A 15,790-nucleotide genomic window follows, 5' to 3' on the forward strand; every position below is an offset into this window, starting at 1 on the left:
TAGTTTTGCATTTTTAATACTCACAATCTAGATACAATAAATATTAAATGACTGATGATTAATATGATTACACTATGAATATGACTAGAATAAATCGAGATCTACAAACATATTTTATATACTTAAATCCGTTAATTTTTTATCGAAACTCATCTCACGATCTTAGAATAAACTGTTAAAAAATTTATAATTTACAATTTAGAGTAAAATGTAGTAAACGTTATTCGTAATTATTGATCTTTATAAGACATCAAAATCCAAAATATCAAGAATTTTTAGATTAACATCACATTTAGGTACTTATCACAATAATTGTATACATTCCATAATTATATTATAATCTTATTAATTTGATTAATAATTTTGAGCTTACTTAAATATGGAGATATGAAAATACATCGATATGAAAAAAGAAATAGCTAAGTGTTAAGCTCTGAAAGAGTTGGTAATATTATTTTATAAGGGGTACTTCAATGATACGTTTCTCATTGCCATTAAATAACAATCAGGAGCAGGCGCTCCTTATGAAAAATTAATAGCAATTACTTACTTTTTTAACTGAGCCTATACCCCAGCCAGTACATTTAATACTACTAAGGACATCGGGCGTTTTTTACCCGATTTTTTAAAAGTCGCGAACATAAACCAAAACATTTTTAAATGAAAGTGTTTGCAATCATATTTAATATTGTGTAGTTATTTTGATTCACAATAATGGGAAAATGGAAATAATTAGTAAAATGAAAATGATATTTTAAGTTGACTATTTTTCCTAATTACTAAACGACCGCTCAGTAAGTTAAAATATCACTCCGTGGTATTTTTGTAAACCCAATCAGACTAAATCCGTCAAGTTGATGTGCATGTTTCGTTCTCACTCTCGCCCATAGTCCTAAAACTGGTATACATATGTTGCGCTCGCGCAGGTAGCTAGCTTATCTTACTACATCGCAGTCCTTCGTCATCATCATCGCAGTCCTTCGCCAAAAGTTAAGAGAAAAATATGTTGTTTTAATTATTTTTGATTCCCTTTTTCCTCTTCAATTATTGCCCAAAAACATTTATAAATATTTTTTAAATGTCCAATTTCTCCTTATTGCCACGACCCACAGATATGGGAACTATACCATTGTGAACTAGATTTAATTGCCTATCCACCGTACCTAATTTTATTTTTGTTCGCCGTAGGTAAGTGTCCCATACAAAAATGCCCGATGTTCTTTGTGTCATTAATAATAGTTAAGTATTATGTAGGTATATTAAAGTTACTTGTTATTTTTTATAATTCGTAGAGTTCTGTTTTAATGGTATGCTCACAATCGACTCTACTGCGCAAACGAAATAAAATACAAACACGCAGGCGCAATATTGTGTAATGAAATAACGTACATTACTTACATAATTATTTATGTTGTAGATCACGTGTTATTTTAGAAAGCTTAGCATGGTACTCTTTGGCAATTAAGAGCCGGTTTAATAGCAATATAGGTACCTAAAATGCCGAAACAATACACTTAGTACTTTCCTCTTTTCTTTATCGTTTACAACTTAACACTATTTCTCATTTAATTTTTGAGAACTTTATTGTGACACCACATAATCTAAATACTTACTAGTTTATATATTAGGTATGTGTTTCAATCATCCATACAGCATTGATCTAACATAAAACGATTTATTTTCTGCGCACATCTACAAAAAGGTTGTGATAATTATTTTGAATCAGGAAATTACCTACTAAGTATAAATCTACGGTGAATTAATTACGATGTCACTCGATCCCGGTGTTTGTGCTGATTGGCAGAAAACTTGAATTGTTGAAATAACACTGGTCTGGTACTGGACACAAGTAGACAAAACGTCTATTTATACTGTCGGGCGCGTGGTCGAGCCCTGTAGGTGTAGCTTTTACTAGCCTTCGGGGGTTCGGGGTGGGGCTGAAATAAACAATCCAATTTTAGGCTGCTGATACCTTGACATTTGACATCATCTGAAAACATAATATTACACATATGCATAGCCTCATGCCTGTTTCTCATGGTTAAGCAGAGACTATGGAACGCCAATTGCTACGAATCTTACATACGTCTTTCGCTTCATCAACAGTCATTATTCTCTAACCTAACCTAATTTTAATAGATAAACTATGAACATTTTAATTTACCATCAAATATCTTGTTTTACAATTTTACTTGAATAAGCTGCTCATGGGTTACAAGGTGAATAGTAATAATAAGGTATTATGTATAAATAAAAAACAATATTCTTCTTACAGTCAGGTACTAAATTATACTTTAGCACCATTAGCACAAAAAAATATTTTTAGAGCACCTGTAGCTACATACTTTCTTGTATACAGGGTGACTGGTGAGATACCTTCAATATTTGAGGACGAGATAGTATGCGAACATATATCATGAAATAAAAAAGGAAATATTAAATAACTTCTTAGTAAACGTCGTACACAGTACAACGAGAGTTCAGTTTTTATTTATTTAACTGCGGAATACTTGGACACCGCGCTGACGCACGGGTCTCGCAGTGCGCTATCAACACAGAATACATAGATACACTACACTGTACATTGTAAACAGTGCGGCGAGCTTAGGGAGTATAATATCCAAATTTCACTTATTTTTAGAGACATTTCTATAAAAAATTAAGCACCTATTTTTTTTTTATATCAAGTTAACGAGAATCGAGTACCGAGTACTCTCCATAAATATTGAAGGTATCTCACCAGTCATACGGTATAAAAAAATCGTTACGTACAGTGCACCTGCACAATTCTTTTCAGAGGGCTTAGTACGAGTTTGTTTTACATGTAACGAGATCCCAACGAGAGCGCGTTCGATACCCAACTAACAATTTTGCCCTATAACCAAACCTTATATCTCAAAAAAGCTGGGTAAATGATGTATAAAGGTTTTGGTGGTGACTGATTGTTGTGTAAAAGCGTTTGACAACACAGTTTGGCTCTATAAGTTTATATAGCAAAAACGACCTATTAATAGTTGATGTAAAGGTTTACTTCACGACTTTATATAGCTGTTATAGTCAGGCGTTATAGCAACCTCCATTGTGACTAGTATACAACGATTGAACTTCATAACAGTTTTAACTGTCACCCTAATGCGCCTAATTTGCGCAATAAAGGTTCGAAACGAACTCTTATGTGTCGTTTGTGAAAGTAGAGATGACAACTCAGGAATAGGACGATATTGCGATATTGAGGGTTTTAAGATCATCGTTACAGTACACAGTAATATAGTGGGCACAAAAAGTCTACATCGGAGTGATTTGGTGATACAGCTGAGTTTCAAATTATATTTATATAGCTTAATTGTCTTATAAAGGGTTGTTAATGCCCATTATAGCTGTAGTGATAAACTTATATCACAAATACACTTTTTAGAAGAAGATTGTTTTTTTATAACTATTATAGTTCCTCTATTACACAACAGTACTATAACGGAGATCTTATGTGTTTTAAAACATTATTATTGTGTATAAAGGTAGGCTAGCAATGCTTTTAAATGATAATTCCGTTTTGTAAAAGCACTTCTATCGCTCTTCTACAACAATATTGACATTTTGATACAGTGTAATTAATGCGACAATATTTTTATAAATTATAAGAGAAATGGATTTAGAAGCTTGGCAACGATACAAACGCAGTGGGACTTATAGACGAGAAGTGAAAAGACAATATGAGGAAACAACAAGAAGCACTCAAATTTGTTGAAGACCCAATTATAGAAAATGGTTCCGTACAAAATACAGTTCACGTCAGTGATGAAATGGAGAATAATTCATTTGTGGACAGCGATTCCAGGTGTGACAGTTTTTCAGATTGTTTGATTGATTCAACTGAAGAAAAAAACCAGCAACTACGAGATGGTTTGAAGCATTGGGCTATTAATTATAATATTTCACACGAAGCAATAAAAAGTTTGATAGTACTAATAAACGATCGAATACCAAATACATTGCGTGCAGATCCACGAACGCTTTTTAATACAGAAAAATCTGTCACTACTCAGCCCGTGGGAAGTGGATGGTACTGGCACAACGGCTTGACAAAAACACTGAAATGCTATCTAGAAATGATTAATAAAAGTATATCTTTAATTTCACTCAATATAAACATAGATGGACTGTCTGCTTTTAAAAGTTCAAAATTACAGTTATGGCCAATTTTGTGCGTCCCGTGACGAACGTCCATGAAATATCAAAACTAAGACCCATTGTAATATTGTAAAGTTTAAAAAAGTATTCATCATATTTATGGAATAAGGACAAAAAATAAAACAAAAATAACAAACAAGCTCAAAAGGAACCCTAATTTCATGTAATGGTGGATTTAATCTATCATAATGAGTACTATAGTAGAGTTAAGGAAGCTGGAACTATGTTTATAACTTAAAATAAGAAATTATTTTAGTAAAAGCTCGTTAATTCGAAGGGGGCATTCAAATATGTCGTAAATCCATACATAGTTTATCAGTAAAATTACAGTCGCACAACATTTTCCTCGTAAGAGACGAATAATTCGATTAAGTACAAAATAATATCTTGCTCATCACGATACCACGATACGTCACTTTTCTTATTTTTTTATTTCTCTTCTAAAACACTGAGACACAGCAGCGACGTGAACGAATGTAAAATGAATGAATGATGAATTTTAGTGATGTAATGGAATCATGAACTCTTTTACAGTACCCAAAAACACTTTAGTAGTGCTGCGGTGGCTTATATATCACCAAATAGAGATTGCGTTACTGTAACATCAACTGCAACGGGCCAAAATTGTCATGCCTGATACCCTTATAGTTCTACTTTAACACTGAATGGAGATATAATTGCGCCACTTTCTTTGTAGATGCACCTTCTTTGGCCTTTTATTTGACCACCGTTTAGTTTTTACAAAACGTTCTATGGCCTTCTATAAAACTAACTTTTGTTGGTTGGGTACTCTGGTTGGTTGGTTTATTCGAGCCAGCAATTAAAGCGCCGTCCGCGCTCTCGTTTCGATTTCGTTAAACGTCAAGTAAACTTGTACTGAGGGTACTGATCAGTCAGTCAGGGTCTGCCAAGCAGTTGATTTGCACACATACACTTTTTAGGGTGACTACACAAAATCACAAGTAATTATGCTACCTCAGTTTTAGGGTAGAGGCATTTACGCCTCTGGGGCGCGGTTGTAAATAAAAGATAGGTAAGTCAGTAGTTTAGTTTTATTTGTGTCAAAAATATTATTACATTTTATTAACTAATAGGTATATATCTATATATATTATAGGTACTTATTACCTACAACAAACAACAACGCACCAAACTAAGAAGCAACACTGCGAGCTGAATAACTATTATATTTGCCTAATTTACAACTACAGTGCACTTCTAGTAAGCAAGCTCAGTCTAGAAAAATAGTTGTCTTCTGTATCCAACAATAAGTAAATATCACAGTTACACTGAATTACACGGACGGGATCACTTGATAAATGCGCCGCGATAGACATTGGCCCCATTCATTTCAGTCGTGGTATAGGCACAACACTATTCCGTAACTCAGATGACCACTTGCAAGTGTATTGACATTCAGAATCTTTTTCGAAAAGTATCTCAGTATCCCTTGGTATGTTATTTACAAATTGGTTATTTATCATTTATAATGAACGAGGAACAAAACCCGAATTCAGCCTCAAAATGTTTACACAACCGCTCTCATAAAACGTACGAGTTTCATAAACTATATACCCAAATCAATCGGAATAAAAAAATCTATCCTATGAACGTTGATTGGGCCTTTATTTCTACCTATTTTCAGCGACTTAGTATGTAACGACCTAAGTCTTTGGAAGTAACATGAAGCAAGCTGTTTAATAATACATTATAGATTTGCTTCATCTCACTTTCATAGACTTCAGATTTTCTTCTCAGAACTGTCTATCTTCCTTCTAATTATTATAGTATCTATACTGGCTTGTCTCTTTCAACCACTCCGCCTACCTTGACGATTTCCATATACCTACAAAACATAACGAGTAAATTAGAAATTTATTTAGTTCTTTTCAATCATTTGATAACAAAAATATACTAGATAGGTATTTATATCTAAATAGGGATTTTGTTGCATCAACAATATTAAATCTATCTGCGTCCACGCAGTCTATGCGTATTCCACACAAAACCTTTCTTAGCTTAAAATAAAATAATACGTAGTTGACTCTGCCCACCCGTGCCCGCCACTGTTTTTGATGTTTTAATTTGAATTTAGTGTTAATGGTTATGAATTTAGTAGGCTTTATGTAATTTTTGTAAATTGTGCCTTAATTAGTTGAAGCTTTAATTTTAAATTGTTATTTTTATTCTCGATTTCCTTCGCCTGATGTGTCTCCACCCTCAGTTAGTCAAATAAAGTGTTCATTGTTTTGTTAACTATAATCTTCAGGTGGCCAAAGTTTTTAGCAATATCTTTAAGTCATTAGCATGATATGCCAATTCAAATATTGTTCAATAATCTTTGTTTAAGTGAACAGAAATGGAATTCTTAGCCTTGAGTATAGGTCAATGCCCGTACAATTCAACTCGTGTATTATTTTGTAGCGCGTGCATTGTTTGGTGCCATTCTTTTATTACGTCAATTTACTCATCGATTAGTTCATAAAAACAATGAACAGGATGTATTGGGTCGTCGGGTGGGTGAAGAACTTATGCTATAGCTCCACTTGAACGCGATAAAACTTCACATGCTGTATAGTGCGTTTGTATTCGCGGAAAAGATTCGTGATTCGTGACGAATTCTTTGGCCAGATGTATAGTGTAAGGGATAGCCCAGCACTAGACGCGCAGCGCCCGCTTGCGCGGACAGTGCGCGGTCCGCGCGACGCGGGCGCGGCGGCGCGAGGAGCGCGGCGTGTCGGGCTCGGGCGGCGCGCTGCGCGTTACCAGGTTGCGCACGTTGCCCAGCCGCGGCTCCATGCCGATAGACTCCTGGAACCACTTCACTTGCTTCATCAGCTCCCGGTCGTCTTCGAACACCTCCTCGATCTGTTTATGAAAAACAAATATACGTATGGAGAACTTACATACCCACATGTATGTTCCGAGTTATAATAAACAAATTTACCTCCGATTCATAGTCTTTTACGAGATCAGTGGATAGTTGTAAGAGATATGTTGTTGATTGTCCTCCGCGCGGCTTCATACGTGAGTATAACTTTATCACTGCCGGCACTAATACCTCAGCTACTGTCATCTTCATTTTCTGTAAAGTTTCAATTGATTTTTAGTATTTAATCTTGAATATTGGTAGGTTAAGTACCGCTAGAGTACTTTTAAGTACTTAAAAGCACTAAAAACTAACCCGAGATACGATATTAGTAGTTACTCTTTCCTGTAACTCTTCTAGGTTGCTCGCTTTTTGGGGTTTTTCTGTAAATAAATAAATCATTTAGAAATAACTGCAAAACCGCCGTATTTTTTACTTGTTCAGCCTCATAAAAACTGAAATATTTACTGGGCAGTTTCAGCCTGGGTCCAGTGAGCAGTGTGGTAGTATCAAGAAGGGCAGCATTCATTGCGGGAGACAGTTCGTCATCTTCATCCATGAGGTCCGCAGCATGTTCCAGTACCTCGCGCGCCAACCGGCATTGGATATTAAGCCTCTGCACCATGGACAAACGCTGCAGCATCACATCGTAGATCAACTGACGGGAGTCAAAATTTATACGATCTGCGAAATAATTTACTTTGTTTTAATTACAACTGTTAGAGTACACAAGAATAATATGATAACAAAGAAATCATTTTTAAACATGACGTGTAATAAATAATATTAACGTGAACTAGAAACATAGTAAAATAATGATAATGTTGTAAACTGTAAATAAACCGTGATTCCCAAAATTAACTCACTCATTATGTAAAAAGTATTATGACCATTAGGGTCTCAGCAACATATGGGATCGGAAAGGGATCGTCACCGTATCGCCTCGAGCCGTTCAGAATGGTTTGTATTAAACTCACTGCAACGCACACTAATCGGAATAATAACGTAATCGCCTCGCCTCGGAACAGGCTCCGAACTTGAATTCCCGCGCTTATGGCTCATTACGTTTCTCCGTCCCCGCGCTTACGTCTCTCCGTACCGACTAACTATCGTGTTAGTCTAGTCGGTGTCGCCTAGCCGTAGCCGAGTTGACGTACAGGCGCTGCTGATACGCTTTCGTTACGTGCATACGGTAGGTTGACGCCTGGTTGACAGCGAGGCGAAAGGCGTTACGGTTACGATCCCTTTCCGATCCCATATGTGTGCTGAGACCTTTAAGCGTCGCAGGGTGTCTAGAAGGTCGATTGCTGCGTTGACCTTCCAAACACCCTACATTTGCCATTTTACTTGTACCTTTGTCATTGTGGTTGTAATGTAGAAGGCAATCAACAAAGTGATGGTAAATGGTATCAGAGGTAAGACTACAGGACATGTAGTACTCCGCCGGCTCACGTACGTCAATATCTTCGTCAGCTAATAAGGCGCAATATCTAAAAACAATAAGATAGGTTAATTTCAAAATACATTTAGGTTTTTGACATCACTGTTGCACCAATTTGGTTATTTTCAAGTGTAATTTACATACATATATTATTCGCTTACATACATAATGCATGATAAGTAGTAGAACAAATAATGTCATAAAAAGAATAAATATTCGCAGTCTTCCCAGAGGTCATTAACCCAGACAAAGATTTAAGTATGAAGACATTTCCATGTTTGATTGAAAATGTTTATTTTATTGACATTTCAATGTGAAGTTCAAATAATGAATAAGTCACTGACCCAGAAACTGTTAGTTCAAATGATTTTCACCATCTATTGAAATAGATAATATTACAAAATTATGATGAGTCCGAACATGAGTTGTCCATCAGTATGTTAATCACTTTTGAACACATTTCTAAATATGTATTTAAAGATAATAAATGTGTCAATTTGTCTGTCAGTCCTCTCTAGTGAAGTTATTTTCTTTTTTTATGGAACACGCCGTGAACGAGCGGGCGAGCCAATAATCGAGCAGACGTATCACCTGATGGTAGGCCGCGTTTCCACTGACGCGGAGCGGGACGGAGAGGAGCTAAGCGGTTCACGAATTGACCAATCACTATGCTCGCAATATTTTCCATTGAAGCGAAGCGGAGCGGAGATTTCAAGCTGTGCTTTTGATTGGTCAATTCGTGCACCGCTAAGCTCCTCTGCGTCCCGCTCCGCGTCAGTGGAAACGCGGCCTAAGTACTCGCTGCCGCCCTTCGCCCTAAGACACTTCAAATATCAGAGGCGTTACAAGTGCGTTGCCGGACTTTTGGGGTTTAGGAATTTAAGGGTTGTTGGGGAATCGGGTATTGGGAAGATTGGGAAAGGGGGAATTGGGCCTCCGGTAACCTCACTCACACAACGAAACAACGCAAGCGTTGTTTCACGTCGAATTTCGGTGAGGCCGTGGTATCACTCCGGTCGAGCCGGCCCATTCGTACCGAAGCATGGCACTCCCACACCTTAAAATAACTTAGCATCAGATGATGAGTTAGCTCGTTTGCCGTTTTATACCATAAAATATCGGAAATCGGAATGTGCGATATATTACATAATTAAGTTAAACTTACCTATAGTACAGAGGAGTGCGGAGACGCAAAAATCCGCCCAACAAAAGGCGAGTGAGTTCACGAGCGGCTCGCCGACGTAACTCCACCGGTGACTCCTTGGACAGGCAATCACACATCGTGCCAAGTAGCGGCTCTACTATACACGTGTACCTGAATTAACAAATAAAATACTGAAATTGTATTAATGTTAAGTTTTGGAACTATGAAGTACTGTATCGAGGCGAGGCGTACCTGGCGCAGATGTCGCTGAGCGCCACGAGCGAGTTGATGCGGACGGGCAGCGGCTGGCAGGGCGCGGCCAGCAGCGCCGCGAACGTGGGCGCCGCCGCCGCCGCCGCCGCGCGCGACCGCACGCACAGCCGCGCCGCGCCCGCCACGCACGCCCCGCCGCGCTCCGCCGCGCTCTCCGACTCGCACTCTGCGCGCGCTCATACATTACGACATGCGCGCACCGCGAGCTATACATACGCACTGACTCACGTACGCACACGTCATTATAATACTATACATGTATGAACAAAAAAAAACAAAGTTACCAGGAAGTGCATCGTTGATAGCATGGAGAAAGACTTGCAGTAGTCCCGGCGAGGGTGGTATGGGTGCCACCAGAGACAAGTCGGCCGCACGGAGAGCTTCACTCACATCACAGTCCAAAATAGCGCGTTGTTCCGCTGTATAGATGAAACTTTTATTTTCATATCTGATACCCGATTGAAAATAAGCGATTTAAATACTTTTTTAAACTATAGGCTATATTAATAGGCTAGCTAAATAATATTGATTATTTTACAAATTGTCCAGAGTGATCAACGTGGTTGATATGATCATGTCTGGCGCAGGCTAATTTAGTAAAAATCTCCCAAGCTATGAATCCTATTTTTTGTCAGTAGAGTGATAATACTCACACATCTGCATCATTTCTGTGGCCCATATCAAGTTGTCAGGATCTAATTGGGCCGCTAACTTTGCGCGCAATATTCGGCATCCTAGAACAATCATAGATTAAATTAAAAAACAACTGTTTGTATTTTAGTACCTAAAGCAAAAACAAGGGTAAAGAGTATTATAAGTTTTGGTATTGGATAAAATGAGGTATAGTTTATGTGAGTATGATATAGTCAGGCATTTACCATCATCTTGTGCTTCAACAAGACGGCGCACGATGTGATGACGTAGCGAGGTGCGTTCTTCAGGCGACAGGAAACGAGACCATAAGCTTAACAGTTCCAGAGTCTGTGACATCAGACGCACGTCTTGGAGCTACATAATGATATCCAGAATATTAGTAGGTACACAGTTTGTAATTATATTTTCTAATTGTATTCAGATAAAAAGAAAGATCACCTCGTCCATCTGAACCAGTTTGTAATAGTAATCCAGTAGAAAAGCAAGTTCCGAACACTCCACGTGTCGCGCCAAACTTGTTAGAAGTACCAAACACTGCAAGTCACGTTCCTTGTTCAATGCACCCAAGTGAGTGCTCAATTTGTCCACTAGACGATGGCTAACAAACAAAAAACACTCATCAATAATTTAACATTTAATTTCCAAGAGAAATTAATGGTAATTTGTTGGTAATAATTAATTACCACCACTATAGGTATAGAGGACGTTAATATGAGAAAAAATATTTTACACTATTATCTTAAATACAAATTATAATCTACGTCGCTACTACTTAATACAAATTACTAAAAGTTTACTCTTGTAACCGTTTATAATATCAATCTACAAGCAAAATGATTACGTTAATGAAGAAAGACTTATAAAAAGGGCAGATGTTTATTATAATCACCTGCTAACGAAACTTTTCATTTCTTACGGTAATTTCAATCATCAGCTTTTCGTAAATTATTCGCACATAATGCCTGTGGAAATGTAACTTTTTATAAGAAAAAAAGAACAAAAAGCGACATATTTTTACTATAGTTAAAAAGATCTGACTGAGTTGTTTAACAGTCAGTCAAGTTATCGCACTGTTTTGCGATTTCTGGAATACTTGGTATCTAATAAATAGAAAAAACTTGTTAAAAATTACCTTTATAACTAAAAAAAATATAATTTGAATGTCATAGAAATAGAGTATTTCTAGGGAAATAACAGAAGTGACGTAGTATAATATGTTTACTTATTTAGTAAAGAGTATAATTTAATTTGTTTCTTACTTGAGGCACTTCTTCTTAGAAAGCAGAACACAGACTTTTTGCAAGTGCATCTTCATTTTTTGTTTCACCATTCCTGCGAGTATCATCCAAGGCAACGGATCGCATCCTGACGTTTTGAACTGTTTGAGTCTATCAATCAAGACATATTCGATAAGACTCAACACCTGTTCTTGTACCTGTATTAAAAAGAAAAATACATACATTTTTATTTTTAGCCATCTATGTCAGGCGGTAGGTGAGGACGTCGTCGCGTCTATGATGCTTCTTATGAATATGCATGATAGCGTACCGCTGCAATGCAAACGATAATAGGCTACGGCTTACGGTTAGGTGGCAGTTACATGTTTTTCTTAACTTGAAATGCTTTCAAAACAGTATAAAATATCAAGTTGTTTTCATAAGTCTTTACCTTGCCCTCTGGATCACTGACTTGATGTACTGGTCCTGCGAGAAAGGCTTCAATAACTGACTCACAAGGTTTCGCTGTCACTAGGTCACCTATAGCATTAATGGCAGCCTGTCGAACAACTAAACTTCCATCCCGACACAGACTCACTAACATCTGCAAATTCAAATAATTCAGAATTTCGTTTCATATTGTCGATGTCATGTTTATTTCCACAGACTTATGTTCTAAACAGAAAGTATGAGTACAACACCTGCCACATAATAATGCCCATACACTTGATAACAAAAATGTTGTTTTATTTTCAATAGCTAGTTACAAATATAACAGTGGTGTAGACAGTACTAACAGAGCTGCGGACTGCCTAGCGAGTTACGGGGCTTCAGTTTAAAAAGCATGAGTAGGAACGGGGTTGTTTTTAGTTAGTAAGAATCTGACACTCCTTTCGCCTCATCCAAGGCGGGAAAAATCATTGGATGATTTTCCTGGCTCAAAAAAAGGCAGTACTAACGACAAGGTCTTCGGAGCGCGGCGTGTCGCTGGCAGGGTCCAGCAGTAGCTGCAGCATGAGGCCGACGCCCGCCTTGCGCACAGTGGCTCGCTCGTCGCAGACCGCGCGCGCCGCCACCGCCGTCAGCCGCGACACCGAGCCCTCGCCCTGCAGCGTCTGCCGCACATATGTAGGCACTCGTGTCACATAATGATAACAGCCCGCTACTAGTTTCAACATCGAGCGTTAAATTACCTTGACGGCATCGATCACCGGCTGGTGTTCGCTTTGGAGACAATCATTTAGGATAGAAATAACGCGCGTGCGCAGCGTGCCCGACTCGTCGTGCACTCGTTCGTACAGGGCTCTAATTACTTCCATGTGCGGAATATTATGTTTGCGTGCACATATGATGGTGTTAATATTATGCGGCTCCTCATATATCTGTTTCTAGAATTGAGAAAGTAAATAAATATTTTTTTAACTATTAAATTACTCGTTATTAGATAAATGAAGCAATAAGAAAACATACGATTACGCCAGATTCTAGGCTGCACTGACTAGTATCATCTGTGATAATGAATGTTTCTGGTGAATTTTGTTTACTTTTGTTATTTGCAGTACTCGTGCTTGGCTGTGGTTCCCCGTTAGGATCTTCAGCATCTAAAACATGGTTATATAGTAACATTTAGCAGAGGTAGGTTAAATTAAATTCCTGATTTGTTTGTTGGAAATGAGGCATTGCCGCTCGTCCACACCCTGTCATATCATGTCTAGTCTAAGAGTTAATCAAGAAAATATGAAAATTACTTTAAAAGTACAATCTATAGATTTTTATAATATTTTATTAATAAAAAAAATACAGTACAGTATTACCTGGCGAAATAGCATCGTTGTTTTCAGTTGGCTGCTCAGTAGGGCCAAAGCCATTGTGAACACCTGCTAACATCTTAGCCAGTATTTCCTAAAAAAACAATGATTAATAAAATTACCTGATAAAAGAGTAATATTTATCAGAATAATATATAACTTGTTGATACAAACTACAGCTAGCTGTCGATGTTGTAATTTCGAGTCCTTCGATAGTTGCAATATCCATTTTGTTATTTTTTTATAAGTCGACCAATTTAATAAAGACATAATGCCAATAATCATATCAGCACGAATTTCACGGACTTCTGTTTTTTCCTGTAATTTAGGTATACATATTTTAAGATTAAAACTGGAAATAAATAAACCTTTGAGGCAGTGAAAATAGTAAGAACATGAAGAGCAAACAAAAAATATTTAGGCTAGCTATTATGTTCATAATATTTTAACTTCGATACTTACCAAACCATCCAGAGTGTAACACAGATGTTCAACTAGAATTGTATAACTAGATAAACCTGGTTGGGCATAATTTGACATTAGGTAAACTGAGTACATCACAAAGTTTGGTCGAATAACATTTTTCTGAAATAAATTCATACATTTTATCTTAGATGGTTGATGCAAGCCTAAAGGCAGAGTAGTCAACTAATACACAATATTTTAATTGTGGAGTTGCCATAGACTGCCTAGCAGGTTACACAGGCTCCAGCTCGAAAGGCAGGAGTAGGAATGGGGTGGTTTTAAGTCAGTCAGTTTCGGTATATAAACAGTAATCTGTAAAATCAGATTACTGGACACATCACAATATAAAAATTTAATCATTGCAATGTATATAATGGTGTCATAAACATTAAAAATATTTATTTTATATCCCATCATGTGATCATTTAATTACTATTATTATAAATTATATCATTTGAAACAATTTAAATAAATATGAACTTACATTAGAAGGGGTATTGTCCATGGATGCAGCAACAAGCCTAGAAAGAATGCATTTAAAAAGCATCCTAACTGCTAGCTCATGTTGATGTTGATTGGTTTTCAATTCACTTAGCACAATGTCTATTATCTTGATAATCTTTGCATTAATTGTTGTTAGTAATATCTTATCTGAAACATTAATAAATGAAGATATATTCTCTATTACCTATAATTTATAAATCAATGGATAGTACTATAGATATCTGATGTGTACCTATGTAACATTATAACTTACCAATATGTAATTTCGCACAAGCCGAAGTTTCAAGAGAATTATTCAGAATTTCCTCAAAATGCGTATCATTCGGTGTTAGATGTAAATTTTTAACAATTAATTTCATGTCATCAACCAACTCATCCAAGTGTTTTAAAACACAGTTAATTTCTCGAATTAGTTGAGATGAAGTATAATTAGTTTCCTCATCACTCAAAGTCGTTGGAAAGCTGAGGCATGTTAGTGATTGAACAAACAGTTGTGAGTGATAAATATTGTATGTTTTGTATCCTGGTATTCTCAACAATTTAAAATACACTCGAGATGCTAATAGAGCGTTTAGCCTATATTCTCTGGTACGGACATTTTTGCATCCATAATCAATATAATAGCCTATTAGTGCTAACAGCTTCATATGATCAATTGTTTGACTTAGATATGCCCATGAATTGTCTTCTGTGTCTGCCTCAAGCCACGAATCCAGTGCTCTTATTATATTCATAAAAGTAGATTCTAATTCTAAAGAATCAATAGCATTCTCATATTCAGGCGGCAAATCTTCAAAATCTAGATATTCACTTTGAGAAACAGCTTTAGCCCAGCCGCAGTCCAGGCTGTCCAAGCGCAAATTTTGCAAGTGATTTATAAGATCCATCATGTGCTACAAATTGTATACTTTCCACTTATCAATAATTTTTGTTGTACTCATAACAAACACATGATATCAAGTGGAAGTGGTAAACCTTTCAAAGTTCCAATCGCTTGCAATTATTTTTGACGTTTTTGACTGGCTTGATCATAAACTAGGCTTCCTTGAGTTTATTTTGTTTATGGATTAGAGAATTTAGAGATACAGAAATGATGATTTTCCGGATAAATACTGAATAAACACGGAAGTAAAAGTACAATAAATACTGGGTACTTTTCACTTTTTTGGCTAAATATTTGACTAAAAATAGATAATTTTTTATCTATTCTGAGTATTTATTTAAAAA

The 15,790-nt window shown here is 36.7% G+C and overlaps 1 protein-coding gene across 2 annotated transcripts; it reads right to left on the bottom strand.

Annotated features, from left to right (window-relative positions):
* Positions 1 to 1,289: 1,289 nt before the first annotated feature.
* LOC118264909 (condensin-2 complex subunit D3) lies at positions 1,290 to 15,577 on the bottom strand. Of its 2 annotated transcripts, XM_050705679.1 has the most exons (22): positions 14,817 to 15,577; positions 14,544 to 14,710; positions 14,057 to 14,179; positions 13,769 to 13,912; positions 13,601 to 13,688; positions 13,257 to 13,387; positions 12,980 to 13,174; positions 12,746 to 12,901; positions 12,238 to 12,390; positions 11,829 to 12,004; positions 11,008 to 11,167; positions 10,794 to 10,923; positions 10,569 to 10,649; positions 10,200 to 10,334; positions 9,895 to 10,081; positions 9,664 to 9,813; positions 8,411 to 8,547; positions 7,526 to 7,741; positions 7,373 to 7,440; positions 7,136 to 7,273; positions 6,955 to 7,056; positions 1,290 to 1,937 (listed from the first exon to the last, which is right to left on the bottom strand). In XM_050705679.1, exons 1-22 carry the CDS (start codon positions 15,451 to 15,453, stop codon positions 1,863 to 1,865), a joined length of 3,549 nt encoding a protein of 1,182 aa, XP_050561636.1. In that variant the 5' UTR covers positions 15,454 to 15,577; the 3' UTR covers positions 1,290 to 1,862. The 2 variants fall into 2 exon arrangements, with proteins under 2 accessions (XP_050561636.1, XP_035433460.2); XM_035577567.2 differs by lacking the exon at positions 1,290 to 1,937 and having other exon boundaries at positions 5,227 to 7,056.
* Positions 15,578 to 15,790: the final 213 nt, after the last annotated feature.

The sequence above is a fragment of the Spodoptera frugiperda genome, chromosome 28 (genome assembly GCF_023101765.2).
Source record: "Spodoptera frugiperda isolate SF20-4 chromosome 28, AGI-APGP_CSIRO_Sfru_2.0, whole genome shotgun sequence".
In the NCBI taxonomy this organism is placed as follows: Eukaryota; Metazoa; Arthropoda; class Insecta; order Lepidoptera; family Noctuidae; genus Spodoptera; species Spodoptera frugiperda.